Source organism: Clytia hemisphaerica, unplaced genomic scaffold (genome assembly GCF_902728285.1).
Source record: "Clytia hemisphaerica strain Z4C2 unplaced genomic scaffold, Clytia hemisphaerica genome assembly, whole genome shotgun sequence".
Lineage (NCBI taxonomy): Eukaryota > Metazoa > Cnidaria > Hydrozoa > Leptothecata > Clytiidae > Clytia > Clytia hemisphaerica.
The window spans coordinates 130,583-143,868 of NW_027104602.1; the positions used below are offsets into that span (position 1 = coordinate 130,583).

A 13,286-nucleotide genomic window follows, 5' to 3' on the forward strand; every position below is an offset into this window, starting at 1 on the left:
TCTTCACGATAAGTGTGTATTAATATCTATCAATATCTTTCCAACAGTACCAAATTTATTACGTCGAAGAGTCCCTTCTCATGGTAAAGACAAAAAGAACAAAGACTACACCTATCGTAAACAAACTTTAGTACCGTAAGTTGATCTAATATCGACAACCTTCTATGATTCTGACCCTTAGAAAAGTAAGAATTAGAAGAAGAATCATTAGAAAAGTCAGAACCACTAATGGACAAAAAATTTTTTCCTCCTCTCTGACCGCTTAGCAAAAAGATTATATATAGTTGATATATACTATATTATAATATAGTATATTAATCAATTTTTCGATCTCTTGTTAAAAGGGTGGTGAAATTAGATGAGGGATGTCAATACAGTGAAAAGGACATGTCGAAATCATATATCAAACTGTGCTGACCAAATCCAAATTCTATTCAGCGTGCAATCAACGCAGAGAAAAGTAACAATGACGAGTTCAAAGTTGAAAACATAACTCAAAATGTCATTAATGCTTTTTAAAAAAAGTCAGGGATAGTGACGGAATCATAACATAAAGTCAGTCTATTTTTTCTTATTCTTCATATTTGATTTTTTCTACATTGATTAGAATGACACATGCGCGATAAAATTTATATTATTGGTCTTCAGAGGTTGATATGTTCTTTAAAAACTCAACCTCTGATACTCAGGGTAGGATGTCAACATTAGACCAACTTACAGTATAAATTAGAAGATAGCTTATGATGAATTTACGAAGAATGTATATACCCAGAAAAATCTTGGAAGTCTACCCAATGTGCATCATTCTCTTTTTTTGCACGCCATGTGTCTGCGTTGCATTTGATAGCATTGTTCATTTTTACAATGAAGTCTTCTATTCTTTGAGCATCACTTGCAACAACTATGGGAATTAAAATTTGAATTGTTAAATTCATATTAATGTATTATATTCATCTGTTAAGTCTGTTCCAAAAAATGGTTTTATTCGCACACTTTCATAAATTGATCTTTAAAGAAAAAAAGGTTAAGGTAGAAATCATATCTCGTGATAGCGCCAGATAATTCTTTAGTGTTCGACAATGCCAGGGTATTATCTAGTGCTATCAGTAAGCATCAAAAAGCTGATAATACGCAGGGAACGAGGTTGGGGCAAATGTTAGTGTATTGACAAACTGTAGACTATAATATAAGAAAATACTTTACATACTACTTGCATTGATAGTGTACGGAATATGAAGCTCTCCATCTACTTTAGGCCATAGAGTTCTTGTAGTTGCAACACCTCTAACAATATTGGGTATCTCTTCTGGGCCGTCATAGTCTGAAAACAAAGTGATTTAATAGTAGTATACATCTCAGCTGACATAAAACGTCGTTTTAACGTTCAAATAACGTTATTTGGACGTTATGAATGTCAAATGGACGTTGTTTTGACGTTGTGTGCCGGCTGGGATATAATAAAAGCTTTCTATGGGTTTACCTAGATTTTTTCGTCAGATGGATTACTTATCTTATGGACCATTGAATGTTTGTGAATGAGGTTTGGGATCATTTGATAATGCATTTATGCACGAATGTTAGCTGAAGAATTAATAACCAAGAAACTAACCAAGAACTTAATTCTACGGATAAAAAAAGCCATAGGAAGAATATGCTTTACTTGAAAAGATTTGCATAGCTTTGGTTAGACATGTTGGGACATTTAAGAAGACATTAGAAAGCCCGGAGGTGTACTACCCTTGCCGACCGACGGGGGTGCTCTGCTGTGGTTTGAAAAATGGACCCTACGTGGGACTTCGTTTTTTCAAAAATTTAGATGAAAAAATGAACCCGAATAGGACTGAAATTCCAAAATGTTCTCAAATTTTCTACTTTTTCCCCAAATTTACCATAAAAGGCACCCTACGAGGGGCTGATTTTTTCTATTTTGGTGTTTTTGCGACCCAACCTGGGATTCGTGGAGGTTAAAAAAGGTACCCTAACCAGCGCCGCATCCCCGTAGCCCATTTTGCCCTAGTACCCCCCCCCCCCGGGTCAGAAAGCAAGATATCGATTACTGGTAAAGAGAGAAATATTAAATATTTACGGTTTGCTTCGTTGATCTCAACTTCCGTCATTGCTAAATTGAAGATGAAGAAGAAAAGTTTAAAATTATAATGAAAAACATCGCCTTCTACTGCAGATGATTTTCATTTTTGGAACAACAACTAGATGCATCCCCTAGTAAAGAAACACGTATACACATAAAGGGTTAAAAGCGTGATCTTCTTGATGCGTAGGTAGATCCTCGTTGAACTTTAGACTGGCACGCCAGTCGGGCTGGAACAGTATCACGCGGGAAAAGTGAGCGTATGAGTTAGGTATGCGTTGGAAGAAATTTTGTCGGCAACAAGGGCTGAAAGCAACAGCCTCTCACCAACTTTTGCTCGTTCTCCTACGCAGCTCCTATTCTAGCAAACGCCCACCGCCTTTAAGTTCCCGCCCTCTGACATGATTAATTAACAGGCTAGTTTGCTACTCTCGTTGAACTTGTGGAAGGCTATTACCTTCACCATCATTGTTCTGAAATTCTTCATTTGGCATTTCTTCTTCTGCCCTAGATCCTCCAGATCCTAAAAAAGTGAATTTCGTAATTGAGAAACTGTCTCTTTAAAAAAAATTAAACTTCGCCAGGTTCTCTGGTTAGAACAAGGAGGTTTTAAAAGAATAAAAGTTAGCATATCCAAATTGGAATAAGATGAAAGTGAATTTCCCAATATGACTGAAATTGCAGAATATTTTTCCCAATGGGGACGAAATTTTGGCTAAATTTTCCAGTGGGGACGGGGTCCCACCGGGTCTGTGGCACATGGGTTTTGCTTAGTTTGTACTTTCATTTCATTAATTTAAACCTTTTACCATTTTCTTCTGTTTCTTCAAAATCGTGTTCTTCTTCGCCTTTCGCTGTGGTTAAATCTGATAAAGCAATGGAAAATCAAATTAGGTAATCTTCTAAACAAGTGAATTTCGTAATTGAGAAAATTTCTCTGGTTAGAAAAAGGAGGTTTCGAAAATGAAAGTTAGCATACCCCTTTCCCACAGCTCCGTTGAAAATTTTTCCCAAAGCGGGGATGAAAGTTTCTATGGAAATCACAACTGGGGACAGAACTTCTATTGTTCAAAGCTAAAAAATTCAGTAAGATGGTTTTGATGTGCATTGCTAATCTTAAATTTCAAATGAGGATGAAATGAAGTCAATTTCCCAGTGGGGCTGGTAATTTTTCCCCACAGGATACGAAATTTCGACTAGATGTTCCCTTTGGCTGGTTCGACCGGCTCTGTGACACAAGGATTTGTTAGGATATGTAAAGCATTGTTTAATTTGTCAATTTAACGTGTAAAGTCTGCCATAGTTTAAGTATATAAACATAAAAGGCCTTAGTACTGATATCAAATGAGTCACCAATAGTGTCATATGATTAGGTTTTTTTGTAGTTGAATTAAAAATTGAAAACAAAGAGATCTAATTATAGATCTATTCAAACAGAATGGGACACCAACAGAATTACTGATGCTGGTCTTTTATTTACAAGCATTCGTTTTAAAAATACGTTCTTATCCGTTTTTTAAATATCCTTTTTAATATATAGCATTTAAAATTGGTATTCAAAGACTCTATATTTTGTCATTGATGACTAATCAGATGATTAAAATTCACTTTATTTATAAGCAAAACATACCTTGCGAAAATAAGTACAAAAATACCAGGGACGTCAATTTCATAGTTTTGCACCACCAAAAAAATTAAGCCAGCTCCCTGCTGGTAATATGAAAAGCTGACATACTTTCTAATAACATCTTACACACTTGGTAACAAAAACGAGATTTTTCTAAGATTTCAAAACTGTTTAACCAAAAGGTTTTAGTTAGAAAAATGTAGGCGAAGTTGTCTGACGTGCCTGGAAAATCAGTTAGGGAAGACGTTCAAATCTTTTTTTTGGGGCAATGGGTTTAAATTTTCCTTTTTATACACCCGTTCTCATAGACCTGGCAGGATTATTTCAGCCAGTGGGGATGGATTGAAACTCAATGGGGATTGTTATCACCATATTTTTTATAGGTGGGGATTTAAAATCTATTGTTTTCAAGTCAAAAACTTCAGTGGGGATGTGAAAAATAAAATGATATTTTGCATTGAGGATGGTTTTATTCGATTATTTTTAGTGGGGACAAAATTTGGAGTATAATTTCCACTGGGGACGATATTTGGGCCAATTCTTCCAGTGGGAAGGGGTCCCAGTGGGTCGGTGAGAAGGGGGTGTTTTTATCATGAAAGTTAAAACATTTGATGTCAATTTTTCTTTTCATAGCCGATCAAAACATTCGATAACTACAACATTTTAAAATTTGGTTGGTTAAAAAAGTCAATCGATTAATTTTTCTTCAGCCATGTAAAGCTTTTTCTTTGTTTTTATCAGGGAAATTACAAAAATTAGGGTTATGACTTCTCTATGATAAATGTAACTATAATCAGCCCATGATTAAGACAGTAAGATCATTCATTATTTAGCATTTTTAAAGTATTTAGAACTGAACCCAGTTTATTTTGTCTATCTAAACCTTCAGTTCTCTCTGTTTTAAGTATATAGTGAAGCAATTTACAGGGCTTTTATGGCATTTGAATTTATATTCTATTACAAAGTAGGCCAGCTTTTGGTATTAAAAAAATGTAGTAGGTATAATAAAGATTAAATTCTTTTGCATTGATAAGAGGAAGAATAAACTTGAGGGGTCATTTAGATATTAAAACGCTATGGCCTAAATGCTAAAATATTACTTTTCAAAAAAGTATGAAAAAGGCAAAAAACAAGGGTATTAAATCATAAAAGAAGCACTGCTGAGTGGCCCCAAAGATCGCCTGATCTCACTGTATGTGATTTCTTTTTGTGGGGTTACATGAAACAGTAGATCTGGGAGCACCCCAAAATCTGCAATACCAGACCCTTGATCAATTGGGAGCTTTGATAATCAGAAATGTTGTAGGCTACGTCATATTTTCCTTCGTTTCGAGCGTAAAACTCCTACTCTTCTGGATATGAGCACTGCTCTTGTTTGGAATATTGAAATTCTCCGGATAAATCGCATGCGCACTGAGGTTTTAATGAAACAATAGAGAGTTTCGAAACCTAAGCTAATCAAGTGTGTCTTAAACATTCTTTTATTTGAAATCTCTATTGATATACATATTTTTTGTTAAACATCTATTAATAAGCAATTCCCGGTGGGGGCTACTATTGGCCGCCTATAGCAGTGCCTATAGACCAAGAGTAAGACCTAAAAGCCTGGAGCTGTCTATTGTGTAAACTAAAATGTTGTTTATACCATAACTTTTGATCTTGTTGATCAAACTTGACAAATGATCCTTCACAATTTAAGTTTTTCCTTCTTCTTTCCAATTCAAAAGGACCGATTCTTTATAAGTTAAAAAAACTCAAGAAAATTCACTTGAAAGAGAGGACACCCGGTAGAATAAGTATCTGAAATTGTTTGGCGACCTTACAAAAAGAAATCTTAAAATCTTTCGAAATATATCTTTATTTACCATTTTCTTCTTCTTCTTCTTCTTCTTCAAAATCGTGTCCTATTTCTTCAAATTCTTCTTCGTCTTTCGCTGTGGTCGATTCTAATGAAAACAATGGAAAATCAAAATTTGATGTATATGTAGGCATAGTTGCGGTTTGACTTTGAACTGATTTTGATAGTTCGCATGGTCAGCTTTTGGAGAGCGAATGAAAATCCTTATTAAAAAATACAACAATTGAATTATTTGTGTAGACTTTTAAAAAGGATAATACCTTGATTGGTGCGCATATCTTGCATGACATCTTTTAAACCAGCAACATCATCTTCAAGTTGCTCCAATAAGCCTTTTTAAAGATAAGAAGAAGGTATCTCACCATACAATTTCACAAATATACAGCTAGCAGTAGTTTTTTTTCTGTAAAGAGAGCTAATAGAACAAAGACTCTGACTGCAAGTCTGTTCCATACCACACCCATGTGTCACAGACCCGCTGGAACCATAGCCTCACTGAAAAATTTGGCCAAAATTTCGTACCCGATGGGAAAATACCCTGAAATTTCAGCGTCGATGGGAAATTGACTTTGATTTCATCCCCCCTCAAAATTAAATGCTTGAAAATTGCACTTCAAAACCATCCCCACTGCATTTTTCAGCCTTGGAACAATACAATTTCCATCGCCATTGGCATTTGAATTGATTTCCCCACTGGGGAAAGAAGTTCCAGCGGGGCTGTGAGACAGGGGTATTTTATTTTTCTTTGAGAAGTGATATATAAAATGTTTTCTAATTTAAAACAATTTAAGTCAAAGTTTAATCTTACCTTCTTCGCTCAAACTTTTCCCAAAATTTGAAGCACAAAAGCAGCAGATCGAGAGAGCCAGGATAACTCGACGCAAACCCATCATCGTGAGTTATTCGTTAACTTAACGTTAACTCGATCAAATTGTGTTCTTTGGACGGTCAACGTCTTCAATGAACTCAATTCACTGAGATTCTCAAATAAATGTGAATGTGGCAGAGAAAAACATGATTTTATAGAAAAAAATAAACTTCCTTTTTTTTTGCGTAGAGGTAGATTTGTACCCTTTTTAATTATTGCTAACAATAAGAGTTTAATTAACTTTTATTTCTATAACATACGTGCCCGAAATTAAATGAGATTGACATCACATTGTCAGCAATTTTTCCTCTGCCTTTAATTAGCCTTGATAATATTTTTAATAGGATAAATCATTTAGATTACATCTCATCTTTATATTTTTTAAACTAAAAAGGCATTCAATTTTTAGGATTAAAGCCCCCATTAAAATCAGTGGGAGAACATTAATCAGTGTATGATGTGCTTTCGACTCCTACTTGATTTCAATATTTTTCGTGTGTTAACAATGAAAAACAATCATATAGTACCCAATACAAAACACTCAATAAAAGATGAGCTTAAGTTAATCTCCAAGCAGATCCTGACAACCCTGTCCATGGTCATGACTCAGTAAGGGGATCTGTTGTGGTTGGCAGACCACATTTGATATGAACATGATCTTTTGAGCATGGCGAGACTGTTCATCTAACGTTTCCAGCCCATCTAAAAGAACGACAAATAACTATTAAAAAGCGACAAAAAGAACGACAAACCCTAACCGTAACCCAAACTATCAAAGAACGGCATATTTTTCTATTTATTCAAAATCTGACGATGGATTACACTTTTAATCAAGTGTTTGTGTGAAAGCCAATAAATGGGTAACGTGCTTCAGATGAAAACGAACAGAATGTATTCACACTGAAAGGTTCAAGCTAAGACAAAAATAAAAAAATGTAGTGTTTCCAGAAACCGGCCAAGTGAAAAAACTTTTCTGACCTTCACGCAGACTTCTCATCTATATGGCTCATCATAAAGAAAATCAAGTTGACCGTTCGAGCTATTAAACGTCGTTTGGTTTGATATTCCCGCTTGCAGATCAAGTTTTGTTCGTTAGTAATTGATACATTTCTTTAAAGTTCTATTTCAATGATCTTATGTTATCTAAAATAGCCAAAATCCCTCAAAATTCACTGTAAGGGTGTAATTTTGAAAGAATGCACTACAAAGGTATTCTTTTAGCTGGATACAATGTAAGGGTGTGTTTTGGGCTGAATTGCAAGTCTGACAGTAAAAATCTGATATATTTTTATAGTTTTGAAACACACCCATTTTGATTTCTTTTAAACATTGTGTTGACATCTCAGGCTCATTTTCAGGTTGCTTTAGGAAAATAAAATATGAAATCATTTACTATAAGGGTCGCAAACGCTCGGTAAAATGCACTGTAATGATCCGATTTTGAAAGCCAATCTTTTGGCGGCACATGCCATCGTTTAGAAATTGAGTGCCCTCCCCACGGGGAAATGCACAATTAACTATAAAGATGAATGATTACAGTTACTAATTTGTTCGAATTAAAAATTTTTTGAGTTATGGAGTAAGGTTTATAAGGGGGGAGAGTTTGTAGGGGTTCGAAATATCATTTTCCCGTCAAAGTTTTTGCTGAATCCCGGATCCCGAAAATTGAAAAAATAATAACACAGTCACACCGGCTTGAACAGGCCAAAAATGTACCTAAATACCGTCACCGTTTGATTTTGAAATACCGTTTTCCCGTCCCTTTTTTCGTCAAATCCCATAATACCGTACTAAAAAACGGCCAATCCCGTCACACCGTAAAAGTACAACAGGGGGGTATTGTTAACTGGAGGGACGAGAAAGCTTGTTCGAGTTAAGGAGACAGAGGAGTTTTAGAGGTTTGAATTATAAGAGACTCCACTGTATTAATTAACAAAATTCTTTACCCACGCTCCTAATTAGATTACTCATTACGTAAGGTAAATGCTTACCGTGTGCAAAAGATTATTTCAACCTCTCATTAATTGCGATTTGACCCAGCTGGCAACACAACGTTGTTTTGACGTTTATCTAACGTTCACAACGTCCATATAACGTTGTGTGCCAGCTGGGGAAGATTGGAACTGAGCGACACATCTAATCCTAAACATTTTGTAGGAAAAAAAATTGAAAAAGTTATTTGACCTGTTAGTAGGGGGAAATTTGTAAAATCACTCGATTTTATTGGTCAAAGCACTTGCTATACATTTTTGGAAAGGTAAGCGGTATGGGAATCAAAATAACATAGACGTCAATTTTCTTTAGGACACTTTGGTGTGTTTTTCAGACAAATATGACAGTCTCAGGCAAAAATAATAAGGTCAAAATTAAAAGATTGAATAATTTCCATTTCTTATAATTATTACTATGATCAGTTAAAACTGAGCATGACCGCAAAACAGTTGAAAAGCTCTTTTTAGGGTTAAAAAATACAAAATTTTGACACTCTACGTTGACCTTTATTCCACCAGGACAAGTGAATAGAAAACTATACAAGGTTTGCCCCTGGAAAGATCGGATTAACCTTCGTTTCCAGGTTTCCGGGCTACTTTCATCTTCGTCTTGCTTTTAACATTTTACCCACACAGGCCATTTCACGGACGAATAGAATGATAAGTAAATCTGAATCACTGGGCTTTGGTGATAACGACTTGCTGTTGTTCTAAAATTATATTGTTTGTATTTAGATTTGTAGATAGATTTTTCATGTTTTGCATCGAATCGCATGAAGCCGTTATGGGGGCGCAGTGTAATTTTTCCCGTCGGCGGTCGCAACCCAACTTCAGCCGGTCGAAACCCGACTTAGCAGTCGAAGCCCAACCTAGCGGCCGAAACCCATTTTAGCGGTCGAAAACCCAACTTAGTGGTCAAAGCCCAACCTAGCGGCAGAAACCCATTTTAGCTGTCGAAACCCATGTTTTATTTCAAATGAAAGAGGGATTTTTAGCGGCCAAAACCCAACTCAGGTGAGTACCCAGCTTATCTGTACACAAACCCAATATTTACGGCTAATTTCAAAATTCATTGCCGTTGTACTACGCTACGATAATCGTGAGATATACTCTGGTACAGAGTAGTATAAACAAACTTTTTTGATACTTTAACGAATGAAACAAATCGGAACCCAAGAATTCCCTCTTTTATTCTAAGTTGGGTTTCGACCGCTGAAGTTGGGTTGCGACCGCTGACTGAAAAAAAATACGCGGGGTGCAAGCAGTATCGATTACCCATGATTCATTTCGACTTTAATAAAAAATGACCGCTATGCTCAGAAAGATAGCATTAAAAGCTGTTGATTTTAGAAATCAGTTGATGATAGGAGCAGCTAATTATGAAGATTGTATAAATACCGTCGATATTAATTATATAAGCTCAGCCTACTAGATTTCAAATCAGATGAACCGTGTGCAAAAGATGACCTAGTCAAAATCAGCAGAGAAAGGCATTCAATAGAAGAACTAGAATTGTAAAAAAATAGCATTGGGCTTTTCCAGAAAAAAACCAGATACCCCCTGTTGAGGAGGTCCATTTCCGTTCCAAGGGAGTAATGCTTGATGTGGCGGAATCCCTTAGGTAGATACAAAAATCTTTCAAAAATAACTGGAATTCCACGGGGGTAGCTTTTTAAATCCTACTAAAATTCGGAATTCCAGAGGGGTTTAAACCTAAAATTGCCTGAAATTCCAAGGGGTTACAGCATTTTTAGCTACAGAGGGATGGACCTCCTCAACAGGCGGTATACGGTTTTTTTCTGGAAGAGTCCATTCAGATACTTAGGGTTTGGCTCATCAAATGTTATTTACCCCTAAAATGTAGGTTGACTTTGGTCTTATCTGTGAAGATATGTGTGACCTTCTGTGGCAAAGGATGAAATTTGATTCTATAAAGCTTAATTTTACCTTTTCTCGGAAACTATTATAGCCTGCTGAGTAAATCTTATATTATAGATAGGGGTTTCTTCCTTCATGCTTTAAATCATTGAGCTAAAAGGACAGTTTCATTCTTTGCTAAGAAAAAAAAATGAAGTTAGTTTCGGTTTTTTTTTATTATGGCAAACGATGGTACCAATTAACACTGGTTTCGCTTTCCGGTCATCATTGTATGCCTAAAAACTCCACCATACCTATATTTTTTCCCAGCGATATTAACATCCCCATGTTTTAGTATGCCTTGACGAGCCATTTTTTAATCTTAATCTTGATTTTTTCTTAGAATATGTTTGTGGCCAAAATGCGGATTTTCCGATCAATAGATCCTTTCCAATTTATGGAATTTATAAAATTATTCGTGATTGTTTTTGATAACTTTAAAACTGGAGCTGCCTAGCTGTGACACACAACGTCGTTTCAACGTTTTTCTAATATTCAAAATGTCCATATAACGTTAGATGAACGTTGAAACAACGTTGTGTGTCAGCTGGGTGTTGAATTAGCAGACCTATGTCTCACAGCTTCGGTAGAACTTTTCTCAGAGTGGAAATAAAAACTTCTAATCAAATCCAGATGGGGATAATTTTGTTATTCCAATGGGGTTGGTTTTGTAGTGCAATTTTTCCCATTAAATTTCGAAAGGAAAAATTAAAGTCAATCTCCTAGTGGGGCTGAAATTGTAAGGTCTTTCCGCCGGGCAAATTCGACCAATTTCTTGGTGAAATGAGGGTCCCGCTGGTTTGGGAAACAGGGCTATTATTAACTGATTCTTGCCGGAAAAATTTGTTCTTTGATTATTCTCAGGTGCTTAAAGCCATTGACCTTTTACATAGTTATAATGTATGTTGATCCAGCAGATTGAAATAAATAGAATCTTTTGTAATGAATAAAGAAAAATGTGAAGCAAGATTTTTTTCTTCCATTTATTTACAAATTTAAAGGACTCTTTTATTAAAATTTAGCTGACATCAGTTTCAGACGAGTCGGGTGTATATAACACCGTATAATTCCTTTAATAAATAACAAACGCCCCCAAATAATTATTTTTTTTCAACCCCATTTTTCCAAGAAAAGTCAATGGCCAAGGTTTTACTCTATAATTACCTTTTTTTTGGAGGGGGGGGGGGGAGTGACTTAAAGGTATAATATCGAACCCCTTGTAATTAGCCCTCCCCCTCCCCGTTTATTTAAATTTAAGGATTTTTCCCTGTTATGAAGCATCTGAGAGTAACTCGTGTAACTTGTAAGTACCAATTAATTATTTCTGATATCTTTAGTCTTCCTCGTCATTCACATAAGAAATCACAGCTTTTTTTTTATTTATGATTACCTATCAATATATTTTGAGCTTTTTTTTTCTATATTATTTTTTTATATTTTGTCTTCATTCAATCCAATCAGCTTCTACCCTTTTTACAATTGTCCTGAAAATTGAATTCAATGATTTAAAAATCATACAGTGTCCAACCGAATTTTGGCTTAATTCAGATATAATCATCATCTCCTCGCAACCAAGTAATATTCCACTTTAAAAAGCTTTCCAACAAGCATATGGCCGCTATTTAATTCATGGTCGAACGTGTGCAACGCACTAGGCTCAACTTCAGTAATTTTCTAACTAAATCAACTCAAGTTAAATGCCCGATTTGTAGATACTTAAATAATGGGTTAGATTTGTAGAATCATAGTAGAGAACACGGTTTTGGCGAATAATTCGTCCCCAAATCAAAATGTTCAAATAATGAAAAAAAAATCCAAGATATTCACCCAAGGCACAAGTGTGCTAAATTTGAGCCAAATTATACCATTTTTGAAGTCTCCAGGCTGCCTCAAAGTTTTAGCCTCGTTTTAGCGAAAAGGCCCAAATCGAAAGTTTCAAAAACTGAAAAAAAAGCCCAAGATATTCACTCAAGCACAAGTGTGGCAAATTTAAGCCAAATCCAACCATTTTTTAAGTCTCCAGGCTGCCCTAAAGTTTTTGTGGAAAACAGACAGACAGACACATATTTTCAAACGAAAGAAGAATTGTCTTCCTTTCAGCGATGCGCGAGCATAAATTTTGAGAAAACCTTTCTAATCATAAAAAAAGTATACAATGAAGCCTTCTGAACTCCAAGCTCTATCACTTGAATGACTACCGTGAAAAGCACATGCCGCAATCATATTTTCCAACCTGTGCCGACCAATCGAGATTCTATTCAGCGCGCAATCAACGCAGAGAACCATGAGAGAGTAACCGTGACAGCAATCTATGATCTTGGATTAAGTTCAAATTTGATGTTTTTATTCCGTCTTTGAAAACAACTCAAAAATGTCATCAATGCTTTTTTTTTAAAGCCAGTGATAGAGAATCATAACATAAAGATCTGTCTATTATTTCGATTACATTAAAGTAACATCACCATAATTAATAGTTACTGTTATCCATTTGGGAATTATGTAGAAGATTTCTTTTGAAAGAAACTCCATTTCAATTACACTTGAAAGTTTTTGGGGAATTCGTAAATAGTAAACTGCATACTTATACAGTCTACTAGACATTAGTGGCTGCGTTTAGACCAACTGGCATTTGTAATTTGGCATTTGCTCATGAGGGATTCGATTTTAATAGCTTTTCCATTGTATTTTCTGTCATGGCATTTAAGGAATCGTCTTTTTAGAGTCATTACTGAAAAGGTGATTCCCTCAAGTTCAACTTTGACAGATCAAACAATGAAAAGCATGGAATTTCTCAAAAACTGTAGTCATTAAGACTGAAACTTTTTGCCGTACGGCTAGGCTATGGCCAATTTTGCAAATTTTACAATCTATAGAAAGAACTGAATAAAAAACGTGCAAATACTTTAAAAAATCAAAAATATCATTTTTTCTCTTTG

General features: G+C 35.4%; 2 protein-coding genes across 3 annotated transcripts in view; both read right to left on the reverse strand.

Annotated features, from left to right (window-relative positions):
- Positions 1-13,286, reverse strand: part of LOC136824151 (universal stress protein Slr1101-like) — a 104,965-nt gene that overhangs the window by 91,355 nt on the left and 324 nt on the right. The gene's annotated exons all lie outside the window — the stretch shown is intronic.
- LOC136824194 (ribosomal biogenesis protein LAS1L-like) lies at positions 750-6,797 on the reverse strand. The gene is made up of 8 exons (XM_067080371.1): positions 6,383-6,797; positions 5,835-5,906; positions 5,582-5,662; positions 2,899-2,955; positions 2,547-2,612; positions 2,087-2,119; positions 1,208-1,321; positions 750-901 (listed from the first exon to the last, which is right to left on the reverse strand). The coding sequence occupies exons 1-8, from the start codon at positions 6,465-6,467 to the stop codon at positions 750-752; spliced, it is 660 nt and encodes a 219-aa protein (XP_066936472.1). The 5' UTR covers positions 6,468-6,797.

Bases quoted from the DNA above. Each gene is read 5' to 3' on its own strand.
- LOC136824194 (XM_067080371.1), bottom strand. From the start codon at position 6,467: ATGATGGGTTTGCGTCGAGTTATCCTGGCTCTCTCGATCTGCTGCTTT. The intron at 2,956-5,581 runs GTAAATAAAGAT...TTGCTTTATCAG, and splicing joins AGAAGAAGAAGAAGAAAATG to ATTTAACCACAGCGAAAGGC. The intron at 1,322-2,086 runs GTAAATATTTAA...CTTTGTTTTCAG, and splicing joins TGAGATCAACGAAGCAAACC to ACTATGACGGCCCAGAAGAG.